At 32.2% G+C, this 20,640-nt stretch overlaps 1 protein-coding gene across 3 annotated transcripts in view; it reads right to left on the reverse strand.

Annotated features, from left to right (window-relative positions):
• SH3BGR (SH3 domain binding glutamate rich protein) overlaps window positions 1–20,640 on the reverse strand; it is a 102,921-nt gene that overhangs the window by 20,589 nt on the left and 61,692 nt on the right. For all 3 annotated transcript variants that reach the window (XM_074213860.1, XM_074213858.1, XM_074213859.1), the window contains exons 4-5: window positions 5,049–5,120; window positions 3,964–4,056 (exon numbers count right to left, since the gene is read on the reverse strand). In XM_074213860.1, coding sequence (XP_074069961.1) covers window positions 3,964–4,056; window positions 5,049–5,120 — 165 coding nt within the window. The remainder of the gene's footprint in view (window positions 1–3,963; window positions 4,057–5,048; window positions 5,121–20,640) is intronic.

Below are 20,640 nucleotides of genomic sequence, written 5' to 3' on the forward strand. Positions count from 1 at the left end.
GATTTTATTTATTTTGAGTTTTACAATTTTTCCCCTAATCTTACTTTCCTCCCCCCACCCCACCCCCACAGAAGGCATTTTGCCAGTCTCTACATCGTTTCCATGGTATACATTGATCCAAATTGAATGTGATGAGAGAAAAATCATATCCTTAAGGAAGAAACATAAAGTATAAGAGATAGCAAGATCAGGCAATAAGATATCAGGGTTTTTTTCCCTAAATTAAAGGTAATAGACCTTGGTTTTTGTTCAAACTCCACAGCTCTTTCTCTGGATACAGATGGTATTATCCATTGCTGACAGACCCAAATTGTCCCTGATTGTTGCACTGATGGACTGAGCGAGTCCATCAAGGTTGATCATCGCCCCCATGTTGCTGTTAGGATGTACAGTGTTTTTCTGGTTCTGCTCATCTCGCTCAGCATTACAAACTGATTAATTCTTGAACAGCAGAATGGTTTATCTCTGTTACTATGTAATATTTTAACTTTAGTTGACATAAAAAATCCTCTCCTCCAACTCTTCAGAAGTCTTTTTCACAAAGCTCCTGACCCTGCGCTGCCTTGAACTAATGTCTTAGCTATTTAAAACTGTGGATAGGTTTGTGTAATTTTCTGTCCAATAAGACTGATTCCCTTAATTCCATTAGAGAAAGTATTCACACATTAGAAAGGCCTCCTAATGACTCATAATTACAAATGTAAGTAGGATCTCTGGGGTGGAAGAAGGTGAATTGTTGGTCAAAGATAAATTCACCTAAAAATTGACTGCCTTCCTTATATCAAATCAGCCTTGTATTTCAGTTGTGACTCTCACATAGCTTTAATAAATTTTCCTAATAAGAACAAAATATTAATTATATTTCTTGATTTCATATTTGCTGTTCTAGAAAGGAAAAGACTTAAATATACTATGTCCCATATTATGTGAAGCTTTTCTCATGAAAGAAAGATTAATACTTAAGGATATAACTGAGTGCTATAATTTTAATCAGATACTTAATCAGATTTAAATGTTTACTAATAAAGCATATCATTCCTAAATCCCAACTATGGGTTTCTGGGGGGCCTTGGCTATTAGTACTGTTGCTAAAATAGTTTCTTCCAGCCTTTGAGTAATTCTCAGTGGAGAACTAATTAATAGCTTTTTAAATATCTGGTCATCAAAAGGACAGATGGTTCAAAGTGGTTGATGTTTGTTTTTTTGAGGGGGGATTGATTAGGAGGGGTGGGAATGACAGCTATAAAGACTTCTAATATTGAATACTTGAATGGAGGTCCTGACTATGGTGTTACTTTATTTTGTATAATAGTTGTGTTTTGAATTCATCTATACTTTTCTACATAGGAATAATTTCCTCTTTAAAATTTTGGTAGAATTTCCTTATAATCCATCTATTTTTAGTGTCTTTTTGTAAGGGGGTTCTTCCTGATTTTTCTTTTGACGTCAGTATATTTAAACTATCTATTTCTTATTTGGGGAGCAGGTCAAGGAGTGAGGAATGTTTGAATTCAAATACCATTTCTAATACATATTGCCTGTGAGGCCTTAAGCAAGTTACTTAACTTCTCTGTGCTTTAGACAATTCTCCCTGTGATTAAATGACCAGATGCTTTGTAAATAAGTCAGTCAATAAACATTTATTGAGTACCTTCTATATGACAAGTCATTGTGCTAATAATCGGGAGATACAAAAAAAAGAAAGGCAGGATAGTCCCTGTCCTGAAAGAGAACATAGTCTAATGGGGAAAGCCATGTAAAGAAACTGAAAGGGGAGGCAGGAGGAAGGGAAGTTACCCTGAGAGAAAAAGGAATGGAGGAGAAAATGAAAGGAGGAGGAAAGGGAATAAGTATTTACATGCCAGGCTCTAGGAAAAATATTTTCCTTTTTTTTAAGACCAGGAATTCCTTGCTAATTTTTCACTTACAAAAAAGAGGACACTTGGAATAAAAAATGCAAAACAATTTGTCATATCAGAATGAGCAACAAGTTGTCTCCTATGTATTCTATATAGTAATAGTGTAGTGAATTGGTCATGAAGTACTCAGAAACATACTCTTCTAACTGGAGCCCTCCCCAAAAATATGATCCATTATTCTTTCTCTACAATATCTTTTCAATAAGAATGAAGTAGGAAATAAATGACTCAATCAGACATTAATGCATTCACAAGGAAATCCCAACTGATTAACAATCCTTTTCAGTTGTTATAAACTAATATTTTATAACTTATTTGGATAAGGAGTCTTTTCCTTTCAAAACAACATAGCAGACAAAATCATTTTAATCAATTGGTCACATACAGAATATATACTTTGCTGCCTAAAGAGAAAGCATATAGGAATAAATAGATATCCAGTAAACATTTATCAAATATGCTAAAAATTTTCAAAAGTATTATCTCATGAATCAGTTTGATCCTCACAACATATCTTCAAATTACATATTATTATTAAATATTAGGAATTATTATTATTATTATTTCCATTTGATAGCCGAGGAAATTGAGGCAAAGAGAAGTTTAGTGATATATCCAAGATGACACAGCTAGAAAGCATCTTGAATGTGGATTTGAACTTGGGTCTTCCTGACTCAAGGACCACTGCTCTATTCATTGTGTTGCCTAGCAAATGAAGTATAGAAAGTACAGTTGGGTGCAATATGATAAGATGCCACCACTGGCATCCTCCTCAAATAGAGGATTTGAGATGATCTTTATCTACTATCTACTTTCCAACCTCTCTAATCAGAGGAAAATAAGTTCATCAATCTCAGTTTTAAAATCATGTTCAGACACTTATAAGGTTTTCTGCTTATAATGGATTTCTGAGATATTTTTTCTTTTGCATACTATTATTGTTTGCAATTTAACACTGTCAACAGCTACTGACATACCTGTGTCATATTTGCATAACTGAAGTAACACATGACTCTATAATATTATTTCAATGGGATTAGCTATATTTTTACCATATGAAAACATATTCAGGGAGGCAGCCATGATAGATTTCATAGCAAGCTGTCTTAGGAGTCAGATTGACCTTGGTTCACTGACCTTGGTTCAGAATTACCTTGTTTCTGATACTTAAAGGCTGTATGATCCTGGACAAATAACTTCTCAGTGCCCCACCCCAGACAACTCTAAGAACTATAAAATTACAGAACAGGTAAAATTACTGAACCAGGAATAATCTATATTGGTAGAAGGAATCATCTGCTACATCAACAAAATTAGAGGTCCAGTACAAAAAACAAAATCTAGTTTATACAAACTTCTAGATTTAGCTTGATAACCATTTAGCTAGAAAGACAGCTAGATAGTTACTATAATAACTAGTGAAGTATACACATCTCAAAATTTCTAAAACTCTCATCTTTATCATGGCTTCTTCATCTATGATAATAAAAACATAATTTTAGACTATGCTCAAATTTTATACAAGTCAAATTCAGTATATTTTGGGGAGGGGTGAAGAGGGAGAAATACAGGGAAGGTCTGGTTCACATTCAGACTAATGTATATATCACCATGAAACACAATCCTCAATTCCAAGTAAAAAGTAGAATTATATACTTAATCAGTCCAGAAACCCTAGAGGGTCTAATTTATCATGAGTTCTGAAATAGCAGCATCAAAATATGAAAAAATGCACAGTCCTTATTAAGAAAATATAGTTCTGGGGACAACTAGATGGCACAGTGGATAGAGCACCAGCCCTGGAGTCAGGCAAACCTGAGTTCAAATCTAACCTCAGATCATGGGCAAGTCACTTAACCCCATTGCCAGAAAGAAAGGAAGGAAGGAAGGAAGGAAGGAAGGAAGGAAGGAAGGAAGGAAGGAAGGAAGGAAGGAAGGAAGAAAAAAGAAAATATGGTTTTGAAGTTTAAAAACTATTTGATATCCCCATATTAACATGAATTTTTTAAATAAAACCTCAAAGTAGGGAAAAGAAAACACTTGCCTGTTTTACTTCTGATTCAGGAGGATTGTCTACATCTTCATTATCTTCTTTTTGCTCCTCATTTTTTCCACTTCCTTCAGCATTGTCTATTCCCTGAACACAGAGAAAATATATAGTATAGTCAAACTTAGTTAAGATTACCACTGCATATAATGGCATGAGCCTTCCCTTATTTGGGGCAAAAAGTGGGAAATGTTCTGTTCTTACTATATGTGAAGGGTGATAGAAAAGTTTTTTCTTGTTAAAATATACCACCAAAGCTACAGAATTTTGCTGCTGAAAGAAATGTGTAACAAAGGCAGGAATGTGAACTAGGTATCTTGCCTCTTCTATTTACTTTTCTTTTGTCTTAAATTCATGTGTGTTAATGCCAGAGAAGATCTTAGGAACTGATAATTATGATTCCAGGATAAAAAATTATTTGGTTAATATCATATATTTTCTTCTTAATTTTTAGTCCTTTATCCCAGTAAGCTATCTGGGTTATTATCATCATCATCATCATCATCATCATCATCATCAGACAATCAGTTTTATTGGCACAAAACCGTTATGATTTGTAGTTGCTCTGAAACTTTGTACAGAGGTACCTATGGAAGTAAGAGGCTAACTAACTGTCCCACAGTTTGGGGATGATGGAAGGACTATGCTTTGGGCGTCTGGACTATGTGACCTTTTGAATATATGGGTTAGAGAGTACAAATGGGGGTAGGGGAGCAGAGGAGAGCTCAGATATTTGGCTAAGATAATATGTAGAGATGCTAAAACTTTTCTAAATAGACAGAAAACTAACTGTTACATTAAGCTACTCTAGTTTTTTTTTTCAATTAAATCAAGGGATTAGAGAAGATGAGTAAAGGGTAAGAAAGAGTTTCCAGGAGTTTTAATGAAGAGGTTGTCAGAAGATAATGCAGGAAATTCTTAAAACTTGAGGATAAATCGTTGAAAAATTGATATGATCCAAGAAACCAGGTTTGGTAGAAATATCACAAACCATAGAAATTTTTTAAACTGAATAAATGGAAAGATTACGCCTTGAGTTTCTGAATAGGAAGTTTGAGAGAGAGAATAAAAAAAAATATTACTTCTGTAGTATTCTGTTCTCCTACAAGTTCACCATTTGGAAGAGCTGGTGTTTCCACAGTTGCTTCTGCTACCTGTGACAGATAAAAGCAAAAATACTTGAAAATATGGAAAACTCTAGAATGGAATATCAATATCTTACATTAATATATCATTTAACATTTTTTTCAAAATATTTTACTTTTACATCTCATTTCACCATAAAAGTGCTAGGTGATCGACAAGTAGGGCAAATATTATCCATATTTTGTGGAAATTGAAGTTGTAGGGATAAAATGATTTGCTCCATTTCATAGATCTACTTAGAAGGCAATGAGAACTAGAATTCTGTCTTACCACTATTTTTACTAAATCATGTTGTTTCTAGGACTATGAATATACCACAAATTGAGAAGTCATTGATACATATTAAAATACATAACTAACTAATTATAAATATAAGCATTCCTCTTTTCTTCCTCTATTTTACTTATATAAAATTTGAGTAAGAGAATTTTCAGTACTAACAATGAACATGTTGGAGTATTCTCTGACCTAAAGTATTTATATCAACTTACAAATCTCAACACAAAATTGGTAGTGAACTATTATAATTCATTTTAAAAAGTTTTTGCATCTGGAGAAAAGGTTATGTCTAATTCCAAAACAACTAGTCAATTTTATCAATTCAGTCCAAAGATTTAGCCAATATTTCACATAATACTCAATAAAGATACATTTAGTTACTGTGATGACTACACAGGCAAGTTAACAAGGTTTGTTTGTTTTTTTAAATAATTGAATTTGTAACTGGTCTTTTTTATCTCTAGATTAACAATTATACAAAATATATTTTTTAAAACATAGAAAAGGAAAGCACCCTCATCTTTAGGTCATCATTTCTTAAATTGTATTCTATGGAACACTGATTTTCACTAAATAGTTCAAGGGTTTCCACAAATAATAAAGCTATGATATTAGGCAAACACATACAACTCTGATTTTTTTTTGCTCTAGTCATGTACAAAGTGTCAATCAACATAGAGTCCATTTCAAATTTATTAGAATAGATAATATGAATGAAAAGGTTTTTAAGATCTCAAATAATTTAATATACATTAAAATAATTTAATATGTGAAGCACAGTTGATTTTGAGAATGTATCTATACAGATGTTCATTTTAGTCTTAGTTTTGGGATACTGTCTAATCATAATTGGTTTTACACTGGGCTATTATGAACACCTCTTTAAAACTGAGTCACTTGGGTTATTGTTATTATTTATCTAATTTTAATACTCATTTACTATATATAGTTCCTATTTTCCCTTTCTTTCAACTAACAATAAAAGAATAAAATAAAAGTCTCATAATCTAGATATGTTTACTAGCTGGGTAGCTTGATACCTGGCCTTTTATCTACTACACTGTCTAGGTGCCTTCAATGTGAATGCACTCACTCCTCATCTTTCAGTTTTAAACTTTAAAAGGTGGACAGTTCTTTAAAAGTAAAGAATATTACAAGCTATCAAGGAAAAAAGAGGACATTTAAAGATGAATAACTATCTCTTCCCCTCAGACCTTAAAAGGAAGTCATGGAAAACCAAAATTACGAATATCCAACTAAATTGTCTAATTTCTCTAAATATTTTAGGAATTAAGGGACATAAAGCAATTTATCAACAAAATCTCACAGCTGCAAAAATTCTACAAAAGTAGTACAGAGGCAGCTCATTGCATGGTAAAGAGCCGGGAATATGGAGACAACAATTTTAGGTTCATCTCAGTTCTGCTACTTATTATCTATATGAATCTGGCAAGGTACTAAATCTCTCTGTGTCAATGAAGGGGTTATACAAAATTACTTCTCAGATCAGCCCCTTTCGTTACTTTTCCTATGACTTCAAAGGCAAATGAACTAGAGAAAAAAAGTTGATAAATGAGCCTAAAAAGAGATATGTGTGTGAACCATAAACCAATTAAACAAGATTTTATTGCATATGATGGACAATGACTCAAAGCCAGGATAGAATAAAAAAAAAAGAAATGATTTGCATTTTGGAAACCAAGTAAAAGTATACTACTTATAATGATTCTAAGCAAATCTCCAGTGCAAAGATTAATGTTTTTGATACAAATGTTTTCCCAGCAATGTTTATGAACTCATCTTGTCCCAATTTCTGAGTAATTAAAATTTTAAGTTAACCAAAGGGTATTGGAGGGACACATAGTGAGTACAAAAAACTAGTTGTAATTTAGGTTCATGAAATCTTGTAAGAAAAACAATTCTAGAATAAAGTTTTTTGGATTAAAAAGGTCCTCTCAGAGGTCATCTAGGTCAACCTTTTCATTTCAGAGATTAAAAAAAACTGAGGCTAAGTTTTTTAGCTAAGGACATACAGATGGAGGTCTTATTTGAATCCAAGTCATTTGGATTCTCTTTACACTTCATCAAATATACATATCGAGCTACTATGAAAAGATGTAGGTCAATCATATGGTGTAAGGAAGGGGCAAATAGACAATGTTAGGGCTCCCTGCCTAAAATAAGGGTTCTCAAAATTTGGGAGGAGGAAGAAAATCTTTAAAGAAAATTCCTTAAAGAGAGTCAATATTCCATATGGTTCTGAGATCCCTCCATGATAGTAAAATCAAAAAGACCATCTTTGGCAAATATCACATAATACAGTGGATAAAGAGAACTGGACTTGGAAGTCAGAAAGATTTATGTTCAAACACCTTAGAAATTTACTAATTGTGAAAATGAGCAAACCATTCAACTCCATTGTTCCACAGCACATCCCTCACTAAAATAAACCAGTCATTTGTTTGGTCAGTGTAGTCCTCTTCAATATTAAAGGATTAGTAATAGCAGTAGCAGCATCATCAACAGCAGTAGTAGTGGTAGCAGTAGTGGTAGTGGTGATGGTAGCAGTAAGTGGGAGTGGGAGTGGGAGTGGTATTAGTAACAGTGATAGTGGTAGTAGTAGTAGTAGTAGTAGTAGTAGTAGTAGTAGTAGTAGTAGTAGTAGTAACAGTAGTAGTAGTAATGGTGATGGCAGTAGTGGTGGTGGTAGTGGTGATAGTAATAGTGGTGATGGTAGTAGTAGTGATAGTGGTAGAAGTAGTGGTAGTAGCAGTAGTAGTGGTAGTAGTAGAAGTAGTAATGGTAGTGGTAATAGTAGTGGTAGTGGTAGTGGTAGTGGTAATAGTGATTTTGAGTTTGGACCAAAGGTTGAAAGCACAAAGATTGGTTTTCTGGAATGCCAAGAAAATCATCATAATTTTAAAGCACTTGAAGTTTGCATTTATTCTGTATACTTAAAAGTTTTAAACTTGCCCCCCAACTTATCCTTTCAAGGGAAGGCAAAGAGTTTTGACTCAGGGGATAAATATACCCCTATCTCAAAATCCATTATTATGGGACTCTCTCCTTAATGGTAGAAATGAATGCCCAGCACTAAGTGAGGGGCAGGGTAAAGTTGGAAAGAAGGAGAGAGCTTTGGATTTCAATCTCCTTTGAGCTTCAAATCACTTCTGAAACTTCTGACCTGCTGAGAAAGATGGAAGAAGCCAATACCATTTCTGGTTGCTGAAGAAAAAGACACTGAACATGAGAAGAGTCTCTGCCTCCCAGTTTGCTACATTAGAGACTGCATGGAGTTTACTAGAGAGCTAGACCTCTTTCTTACAGTGAAAGAGCTCCTTCACTCTATGTTATCTAATATTATTTTCTCCTAGGTATACCTTCTCTGATTTCTGTTTTGCTAATTTGGATAAGTGAGTATTAATTATGTGTGTTCATTGTAGAACACTGGTTCTGTACATTGTGGAACAGTTTTATGGTGTAGGGATCAAATTTTAGATAAAAATGATCAGAAATTAAATTGAATCTCATCATATTCCTCAGACTAATAATATTTAATAATAATTTTAAAATATCTTAATTTATCAATAAATATTTTAATATTACATTTATAGATGTTATGCTTCAAATATATTAATAACATATTTATTGATAATATATTATACATCATTGTATATCACTGTTATTATGTTAATAATATTGTTTTAATAATGGTTTAATGATTATATTTAAGGGGAAATTAATTCTAACTCAACAAACCCTGTTCTCTTAGGAGAATAGAATGGTGGCCTCCAAATCCAACTTCCTGCCCATCTAGCTAAAATAAAAACCTCCTTTGGAGAATGATGAAGGGAAAATAAGTTAGAGATGTTGGTATCTCCATGCTCCAGTGAGGGATGGGCCTCAACTATCCCTTGATCATATATATATATATATATATATATATATATATATATATATATATATATATATATATGCTATTATATTATAAATAGGAATGAAACTGATAAGGTGGGAGAAATGGGGAAGTGCTCCCTCCAAAAGTATAAATTATAATTATTTCACATCTTTTCATTCTGTGTGACTTCTGTTCCTGTCCTACAATAAGTCCCTGTTAAGCAATATGCCCAGTCTTGTAGAAAATATCCTACAGGTCTTTTAATATTTACTAGTTCTGTCCATGTATTCTCTCTTATTCTTTTTTCTCCTATAATATATTAAATACATTTCATTAAATATGTGCCAGTTACATGCAAAAATTTTAACATTCATTTTTAAAAATTCTTAGTTGCAAATTTTCTACCTCATTTCCACCCCTTCACATCTTAGAAAAAGCAAGCAATTTGATACTGATTATACATATGAAGTCATAAAAACATTTTCATATTAGCTTTGTTGCAAAAGAAAATACAGACTAAAAAGTAAAGAATTTTTTTTAAAGTATGCTTTAATCTAGATTCAGAATTCATGTCTTATTCTGGAAGTATATGGCATTTTTTTCACATCATGAGTTCTTTGAAATTGCCTTGTTTGTCAAAGGCATTTTCTGAATCTATTGATATGATCATGGGATTTTTGTTATTTTTTGTTATTAATATGGTCAATTATTGCCAAAAGTTTCCTAATATTGAACCATCCCTGCATTTCTAGTATAAATCGAAATATAGTATATGATCTTTAGATTAATTAAATATAGTCTCTTGCTAATATTTTATTTAAAATTTTTGTATTGACAGTCTGAGAAAATTGTTCAATATTTTTATTTCTTCCTAGTTTAGCTGTCTAAATCATATTTGCACTATAAAAAATAAATGGTAGGACTCCTTCTTAACCTATTTTTTTCCAAATAATTTATATAGCATTAGGATTAATGCTACTTAAATGTTTGGTTAGAATTGTAAATCTGGTCCTGAGGATTTTTTTTCTTATGTTTTATACAATTTCTTTTTCTAAGGAAGCATTATTTAAGTATTCTATGTCTTTTACTGTTAATTTTGGCAATTTGTATTTGTGTAAATGTCCATCCATTTCACTTAGATGGTCAGTTTTACTGGCATATAATTAATGGCAAAATAAATCCTAATAACTTATAATTTCATCCTCATTAGTATGCATTCGCCCATTTCTTTTTTTAAATCAAATTGACCAATGACATCTATTTTATTGAAGGTTTTTTTTTTACAAACCAGCTCCTAGTTTTACTAGTTCAATGATTTTTTTGTATTTAATTTTATTGATTTCATCTTTGATTTTCAGGATTTCTATTTTGATGTTTAATTGGGGATTTTAAAATTTTATTCTTTTCCTAATTTTTTTAGCTGCACACACAGTTCATTGATCTACTCTTTCTTTTTTTAACTGATGTATGCTTTTAAAGATGTAATTTCCCCCCTAAGTCTGCTTTGGCTGACTCTCACAAATTTTGTCATTCTCTTTAATAAAATTGTTTCTACGATTTGTTCTTTGAGCCACTAATTCTTTGGGTTTTTAGGTTTGCAATCTTTTAAAATCTATGCTTCCACTGCCCTTTATTGAATGTAACTTTTATTGCATTATAATCTGAAAAGGATACATTTAATATTGCTATTTTTCTGCATTTGGTTGTGAGGTTTTAATGCCTCAATATATGGTCAATTTTGGGAAATGTGCCTTATAATATTAAGAAAAAGGTATATTCCATCATTCAGTATTCTCCAGAGGTCTATCTTAACTTTTCTAAATTGTATTCTTCTTAACTACTTTCTTATTTATTTTATGATAAGATTTATCTAGCTCTGAGAGGGGAAAGTCGAGGTCCCCCACCAGTATAGATTTACTATTTCCTCCAATGAATCATTTAATTTTCTTTTAAGACTTTCGATGCAATGTCATTAGGTTCATATATGTTTAATACTGATATCTATATCAATAGATATTATAGTCTAAGGTGCCTTTTTACAAGATGTAGTTTCTTTGTTTATTCCTTTTAATTAGGTCTTTTTATTTTTCCTTTGTCTAAGAGCATGATTGCTACTCCTGCCTTCTGTACTTTAGCTAAGCATATTACATTTTATTCTAATCCCTTACTTTAAGTCTCTCTCTTTTAAGTGTGTTTCTTGTAAACAACATATTATTAGATTCTGGTTCCTAATTCATTCTGCAATCTGTTTTCATTTTATGGGTAAGTTCACCCCATTCATTTTCACTGTTATAATTATTAGCTGTATGGAGCTAGGTTGCTCAGTGGATAGAGCAGCAGCTCTGGAGCCAGGAGGATCTGAGTTCAAATTTGACTTCAGACACTTAATAATTCTTGAGCAACTCACTTAATTCCCCATTGCCCTGCAAAAAACAAAAAGGAAAATGATAATTGTGCATTTTCCTCCATCCTATTTTCCTCTGATTTATTTTTTTTATTCATCTTGCCTCAAACATCTGTTTTGCTTTTAATTAATGCCTTCTTTTATCTGCCCTTCCTTTTATCACCTCTCCCCTTTATCTTATTTCCTCTCCTCTCCTACTTCCCGGTAGGGTAAAATATATTTCTATTACTTATTTAGTAGGCGCACGCACACGCACGTGTCTAGTCCCTCATTGAACAAATTTAGATGCGAGGTGCAAGTATTACTAATCGCTTCATTATTTTCTCCCCCACTATAAAAGCTCTTCCTTGTTTGCCTCTTATATGAAATGATTTTCCCCCATTCTTCTCTTCCCTTCTCCCTTTTCCTAGGGCATCTTCTTTCTTGCCTATCCATTTTTTTAACATTATCCCAACATAATTAAATGTTTGTGAAGTCTTTCTATGTAAAATTCTTTTAACTTCTCTAAGAATAATAAAATTCTTAGAAGTTATAATATATATCATCTTTTCATATAGAAAAACAAACATTTTAACCTAATTGAATCCCTTATGACTTATCTTTCATATTTATCTTTTTATGCTTTTGAGTCTTGTATCTGAAAGTCAAATTTCCCATTTAGTTCTGTTCTTTTCATCAGTAATGCTTTCAATTTTGCTATTTCAATATGTTCATTTCTTTCCTTTAAGGATTATACTCAGTTGTTTTGTTTAAGTTATTCTTGATTGCAATCTTAAGTCTTCTGTCTTCTGGAATATCATATTCCAGACCTTTCACTCTTTTAATGTGGTAGTTGCTAAATCTAATGTGATCTTGACTGTGATTCCACAATATTTGAATTATTTCTTTCTGACTGCTTGAAGGATTTTCATTTAATCTTAGAGCTCTGAAAATAGCTTAGACTATTTCTGAGAGCTTTCATTTCAGCATCTCTTTTAGGAGGTGATCAGAAAGTTAATTCTTTCCATTTTTACTGACCCTCTGGATCTAAGATACTGGGACAATTTTCCTTGATAATTTTGTGAGATATAATTTCTAGATTTTTTTCTTTGATCATGGTTTTCAGGTATTTTAATAATTTTAAATTATCTCTTGATCAATTGTTTTTATGATGAGACATTTCTTTAATTTATTGATTTTTTTTTAATTTTGTCTTATTGTTACTTGCTGTCTCAAGGAGTAATTAGCTTCCACTTGACCAATTCTAATTTTTAAAGAGTTATTGTCTTCAGTAAGTTTTTATGCCTCTTTTCTCACTTGGTCAGTTTTACTTTTTAAGAATTTATTTTTATCACTTTCACAAAAATATGAATTTTTGGACTTTTTTCCCATTTGATCAGTTCTATTTTTTCTAATATTTTTTCTGTATTTTTGTGCCTCTTTTACTAAGCTGTTGTCTTTTCATAATTTTCCTCCTTTCCTCTCATTTTTAAAACCATATTTTCCTCTACTACTCATTTGATTTTTAAATTTTTTTTACCTCTTCTAAGAATTCTGGAATTTCTGGCTTGTTCTAAATCATACTCTTTTTTTTTCCTCTTTGAAGTTTTGCTTGTAGCCATTTCTACTTCCACTGTCTTCTGAGTTTTTGTCTTGATCTTCCAACTCACCACAGTAGCTTTTATGATCAGATTCTTCTTTTTCTTTCTTCTCATTTCCCCACCCTATTGGGCTCTATTCTAGAATGATGGAGGAGGGGGCAGGAAGGAGGGTAACACTGTCTCAAGCATCAGGCTTTTATACACTGCTTTTTTTCAGAACTGGTTCTGGAGATTTGGAAGTTTTAGGTGCTTCCAAAGTAGCAAAAGTGCTCTCTAGCACTCTCATCCTTATCCAGGAAAGACCTCTGATCCCTAAGGACTGCAATACTACTCCTCCAAGTCCCTACTTACTTGGGACTGGAAATAATATTGTTCCTTAGTGTCCCTGATCTCTTGTGACTAACAGTGATAATGTTCCAGGGCATCTACTCCCTTTAGAGAGAAAGTGTCTCTTTTTTTCCCCTTGAGCTATTTCTCAGGAATGGGTATAGGCAATGGATTTGCCAAACAGTATTTGATCCAGCGTTAGACAGGGGTCTTCTGCAATATTTTTCTAACCACCTGCCTGTCTTTATACAATCTCTTGTTCAAGACTCATGCTAGTTCTGACACCACTACTCAATCCTATTACTGGTGTTTCATGCATGTGAGTTCCAATTCTTTACTATGAGAAAAAAAAGGCTGTTATAAATTTTTTAAACATATGGTCCCCTTTCCTCTTTCTTATATAAGTATATAAGCATAGTAATGGTATCATTTGGATAAAAAGTATGTCTGGTTTAATAATGTTTTATTGAAAGATGTTTTCCATTTCCAGAAAGAAAGGGAAAGAAAGATTCAGGGTATAGATTGAAGCATATGTTCTTCTTTCATTTTTTTTATTTTCCCCTTATTTATTTTAGATCTAATGCATAAACTTGTTTTGAATGTCTATGCCTATTTGTAATGGTTTTTATTTATCTTGCCTTCTTAATGGATTGGGGAGGAGGTAGAGTGAAGAATTGAAAACTGAAATGTAATCAAAAATTGAATTTGAAATTGAAAATAAAATTGTATTTTAAAAAAGTAGTTAACTAGATTAGATAGGTGAGCTCTAGAAGCAAATACAAACAGTAGTCTAATGTGGGGTCAACCCAATAATACAAACAGCAAGGGAAGAGATTCACTGTTCAATAAGGCCTAGGAAAACAAAATGCCTGTTTGGCTGAAAATAACTGACACCAGCACCTTATATACTTAAATGCTTAAATAGATCTATAATCAGTGATTCAGAATTTCTATCCAAAAAGGGAGATCATAATTCAAGTCTATTGTGTATACTTCTTATCCATTTTACCCTAAAAATTCAACACAGGGCATCTACTCAACATTCTTAGAGACTATTTTTGCTTTTTCCCAGCATCATAAGGGTATCAGTAGACTAACCTATCATCTTTCTATTATAGAAATCTATAATGACAACCTTTATTACCTTTCTTTTTTCAGAGGTCTTTGCTATAATGTTTTACAGTGATCATACCCAATGCAAACTTCTCCATTGCCCTCTTTCTGAAATACCAACAACTGACTAAAAAGCTAGTATTGAAAAATAGTGCTTAGAGTAAGTAAAAAAAGTTCTACAGTGTCCTTAGAATAATATGAAAGAGGCATTATGGTAAAACTTTTGCAGGTAATCCTCATCCCACAATAAATTCCCAATGTATAAACAATCTAAATAAAGATGACATGCCTTTAAAAAATGCAGAATTGTGAATAAAGAATGAACTTATCACAACAAAATTTTTATTTTGGTCTAGGCCTGTGGTTTTTATAAAATGGGGAAATAGCAGTGTGGAAATTCCTTCCCTCTACCAGGGCAAATAAGCAATTTATCTGTAATATAAAGTCTTAGAGATTTGGCTGACATGCTGAAAAGTTATTTGTCAATGGCTATACAACCAATATGTATTGGAGGCAACACTTATCCATCTTCTTGACTCCATGGCATAGCCACGTTAGCCATACTAGCTCTCAGAGAAAAGCTTCATAAGATGTAGTTTACATATAATAACGCAAATATTATAAAAAGAAAAATAGGCAGTTTCAAATCATATAAAACTAGAAGAAAAGATATAGTTGGAAAAAATTTATTAAGCTCTCAAAAACTCATATGACTCTTTGATTTCCTAGTGTAAAAGTTCCCCTCTAACAAGAGAAATTATAACCCATTCATGTTGTGCAACTTTTTCCACATTATCCACCCTGCATGCTATGATAAAGGCTTCATTCATTTTTCCTGACATTGTGGATACCACTAATGAGTTCTAGTGGATTACTTGCCATGTTTCACTTTCATGACATGACGAGACCAGCTTGTCTTACCATCATAATAATTCCTTGATGATATCTCTTTCTCTTCTCCTTGGATTGGTTATATGTTACAGTCTGCTCATATTAACATTGTATCTCTCCAAAAACCTATGTGTGAGATTCATCCTTAATTCTTCAAAATAATTGTATTCTATATCCTGCTATCAGGTAGCAACAGTACCAGAACACTGGAATTAAGAAGCTTGGTCTTTGCTTTCCTGGGAAGCCCAGCGTTATTAACAAAGCTTTGCAATTTTCTAAAGGCAATAAAGCATGTTCTTTTCTTGTTCAATTTTGAATATGATTCATTGTTCATCTGAGAATGTTTGTCCCCAAAATACAAATTTTTTATTTTTTAAATTTATTTATTTTCACATTATTACAATAGTCTTGTTGTAATAGTAAATATAATCCCCTCCTCCCCTACAAAGATAGAAAAACCTCAAGAAAAATAAGGTGAGAAAAAAGGAAAAAAACTGTACTTCAATCTGTGTTCAGATACCATCAACTCTGTCTCTGGGATGAATTGTATTCTTTATCTTAAGTCCATCAGAGAAGTTGCTTCAATATTTTTTCCCCGCAGTTGCTATTGCTTACTGTATTTCCCTCCATTATTTCCTCCCTACTCCCATTTCTTTCTCTCCTTTAACCTTGTCCCTCCTCACAAGTGGGTTGTGGGTGGCACAACAGACAAACCACTGGCCCTGGAGTCAGGAGGACCTGAGTCCAAATCAGACCTCAGTCACAATAGCCACTCAGCTGTGTAACCCCAGGCAAGCCACCCAACCTCACTGCCTTGTAAAAAAAAAAAAAAAAAAAAATATATATATATATATATATATATATATATATATATGTGTCTGTGTGTGTGTGTGCATGTGTGTGTGTGTGCATGTGTGTGTGTGTGTGTGTGTGTGTTGTATCCAACTACCCTCTCCCATGATTTTCCCATTCTTCTACACCCCGCCTCTCCTCCCCCTGAACCCTTTCTCCCATCTCTTTCCTCTCCTTTTTCTTTAGGGTAAGAATCCAAATGAATGTTGTTAATCTAGATATTAGTCATTATTCACCCACTTAGTCTTTCTACTGGGAAATGGTTTGCCCAGACTCCTCTGAGAGATCTTTTCTAGAAAGTTCTGTAAAGGGTTGATGTTATGGCAATTAGAACAATGTCATGCCAAGTAGGAGCACTTGGAAGAAAAAGGAAAAAACTGTACAATATCTCTCCAATTTTCTGATCTCCTCTCTTATAGTTTTAAACACATTCAGGGACTATAAATCTCCTAATTTTATGTCTCACTTTATGTTTGTAATAAAAGGTCACCAAGCAAAGTTATTTCTATTGTCATATCTTCCATGGAATCTTGAATGAGTTCAATATATGAATGGAATAAAATAGCCTATAAGGTAGTATGATTTGTTCCAACAAATCATATACTTTTCACAAACAATAAGAATGGCATCTCTTAAGCTCTACATCTTTCAGTTAACTGTGAAAATATAGTCCACTGCTGAATATCATTTTAGAAAACTTACTTATTGTCCAGAATATCTTAATTAAGAATTCTCTTTACTGCTATATAGATGACTCCTAAAGATTCTGCAAAAATGGGAGGATAGGCATTCTGAGAATTGAGATATTCTTTTAATTGCCTTTTTCAACATTAATAAGGTATAAGATTTTTTCACAACTTTTGCATCTTTTCCTCCTTTAGACATCTTACAAATCATAATTACACCACTTTTGTCAAAAATGTTTTTTATATGTACTTGGTACACACTGGTACATATTGACTGTTTTTCCCATCTCTGCTCCCTTTTCTTATATTTTGACTTCTCACACCTGTAATTATTATGTTATATTTCAAGTGTGGTGGTCCTATTGTCTTTGAAAGAAAGTTTGTTGTAATGTTTTTTACAAATATTTTACAGTTTTTTTCTGTTTGTGGTACTCCTATTTTAATCATAAATTCACTGAGGATGTCTTTCCTTAGTTGGTTGTCTTTCCAACCTCTTTAAATTGCTTTAATCTTTGAATGCTTCTCTCTGTCATATAAGACAATACTATTTATAATCAATTATTCAATATCCTTCTTTATAAGATTTTTATAAATAGGTTTATATAGTAGCTCAAAAGAAAGAATATCAATAAACTTTAATTTGATAACTATTTCTACTTACAGTAAACATCCATAATCTATATGGAAAAAATACAAATTTATATGATAAAAAAAATTCCTCAATATAAAATTACACCAAAACAAGGATTACTTTAAAATTTAAACTATATAATCATCTAAACTCATTCAAAATCTCCAACAAAATTTTTAAAAGCAAAATCACTAATAAAGTCTGATAAATTCAAATAAAAACCCTGAGACATATTACCTTATACTCACCAAACTGACAAAGATGCTAAAAGATGAAATTATTAAGTTTTGGAGGTCTATGATTAGGGACAAGAAAAGTTACTAAACTGTTCAAACCTTGTGACCCAATGATCCCATTACTGAGTTTAATACTACAAAGATAAAAATTTTAATTAAAAAATATTGACAGTCAAATTGATAGTAATATAAAAAGATGCAATATATTATATTCCTGATGAATGAAAAATGTATAAATAAATTGTAGCACATAAATATAATAGATTATTAAAGCACCATATGGAATGATGAATGAGTAATTAAGAGAAACAAGGAAATGATATAAAATAGAGTCAAAAGAATATATAAAATGATAATTGCAGGGAATATGATAGATATGAAATAAATGATGTGCATGGCAGATATTCAGATTCTACATGTTTGGTATTACAAGAGTTAACAGGTATCTATCTGAACCAGCTCATTCTTTCAGTATTTCCTTATTTAGCAGAAGGATGCTCTCACAGCTAATTAATCAGCAGAGAAGAGAGTGTAGAATACACTTTTCCCACCTGATAAAGTATGGAAAATATATCCCTTCCACTAGCCACCATTCTCTCCAAAACACACAAGAAACTACAATTGGTCCCTAGATTTTTAATGGAAGGCTAGATAAGTTATGATTTGCAATATGACCTTCAAAATACAAAAAAACAGAACTTCCTTTCACTCTGCTCTTCAAGCCACCACCCTGTTTGAACTCTTCTTTCCTTTTTCCAAACACCCACATTCATATATTTTTTTCTTTTTTTAATTGTTATGTGAATTCTGGAAAGACCAAAACAAAACTGCAGGAGGATTTCAAACTCCAACTTGCAGTATTTGCTGCAACTTGGATCAAATTCCCTTTTACCCCAAACCTCTTCCTTATTAGTAAAAAGGAGGGGTCAAAAAAAGGAAATGAATTTACAGTTTTAGGAACCCAGAAATTTCTTCAGCAAATGCTTTTAGAGAACTAGAAGAAAATATAACTAGAGTCACTTCTGCTCAATTTCTTTGGGGAAATTCTCCACTCCATCAGTCCTAAATCTTTTTCCTTCGAGTTCCTCTTCTATCACTTCATTATTCCCCAGGTATCTGCTAGAACACCAGAAGACTCACAGAATAATCTCAAATCCCAATTCTCACTTTTCTGAGCTACTCAGTCTCACCTACTGCACTGGGACTCAAAGACAAGGACTCTAGCCCAAGGGTTTTGAAAAACATATAGCTATATATATTTCATAGCTTCCTTGATCTTTACTGATATTTTACTCCCAACTATTTTATGAAAGTTTTGGAAAAAGTCAAATATATTCACAAATGAAGACAATCCAAAATGACCCAAAAAACCCCAAACAAACCCTCAGACTACATACTAAGAACCACATTGTTATCAAATTATTAAAATTAAAAAATACCTCCTTCATATAATAAATTACAGAAATAGAAAATAACAAGTATTATTAGTTTTATCTATTCTCAGGGCAGTTGTGCTTAATTGTTTTTCAGAAATTTACACTGTAGAATGATTATTTGCAAGTTTTCAGGGAGACTGTGCAACAATTAGAGCTATCTAAATGTGAATTAGGCTGCTCTGGTAAATGTCAGGGCTTGCCTGAATAAGATTCGCCCCATATTATTGAAGTTGATTTTTGAACCCTGAGTACCTTAAAGTAACTCTTGTGCAAAGCATATGAGGCTTAGCATAAAATACCATTCAATATCTTCTCCCAAATGTATTCATACCAAACATACATAAATCTGTTTTCTTCCTCTTGCTACTTGACTAGTGGACTTGAGGTTGAATCTACATATTTTGAATTGAAACCACATTTAAACCCTGGGCACAATACCTGGGGCTCTCCTTTTATGCACAGTTATGCACTTAGTCATCCCCTTTATAAGGGCACTGAGGATACAAGAAGTAGAATAAGAGTCTTCAAGGCTCCAATTGTCAGATATAAATAATTTTTGTTTATGATTTTGATGAATTTAAAAATTGATAGAACATCATTCGATTTGATCTCTGTTCAATGTTATATCAGTTATCCTAGTTGTCACATTTGTTGATTAATTTTTTACAAACTTAATACATGTTTGAAAAATTCCTTGATAAAGAAAAGACTTTGACTGTGTTTTTCTTTATTATATAAAAAAATTAAAATTGAATAAAAATAAGTACATTGGAACCTTTTATTCTCTGAATCTTTCCATTAATTGTGTGGCTATGAAGATTAGATCAACTGTAGTATATAATTTTGAAAGTTTGCCTTTTCCCTTTTCATAGCTTTGTCAATGTCTTATAAATTTTAATTCATGTATAGATCATTTCTCTAAACTTTGTACAAAGATAAGAGATTAAGGCATAGGGTCTGCCTTTCTTCCATAGTAACAATAAAAATATCCGTGTTTTCCTTTTAAAAAATCATATAGATTCCCTGTGATAAAGATAATGGAGTATAGATGATATCAAAAAGCCCTGGGAAAACTGAACAGCAGTCTAGCAAAAAATCAATCTTAGACTAACATCTTATTCTATATCAACTCCAAATGGATACATGACCTAGATAAAAAAGAAAATTTAAAAAGTTCTTTTGCACAAACAAATCC

The sequence above is a fragment of the Macrotis lagotis genome, chromosome 1, assembly GCF_037893015.1.
Source record: "Macrotis lagotis isolate mMagLag1 chromosome 1, bilby.v1.9.chrom.fasta, whole genome shotgun sequence".
Taxonomy (NCBI): domain Eukaryota; kingdom Metazoa; phylum Chordata; class Mammalia; order Peramelemorphia; family Peramelidae; genus Macrotis; species Macrotis lagotis.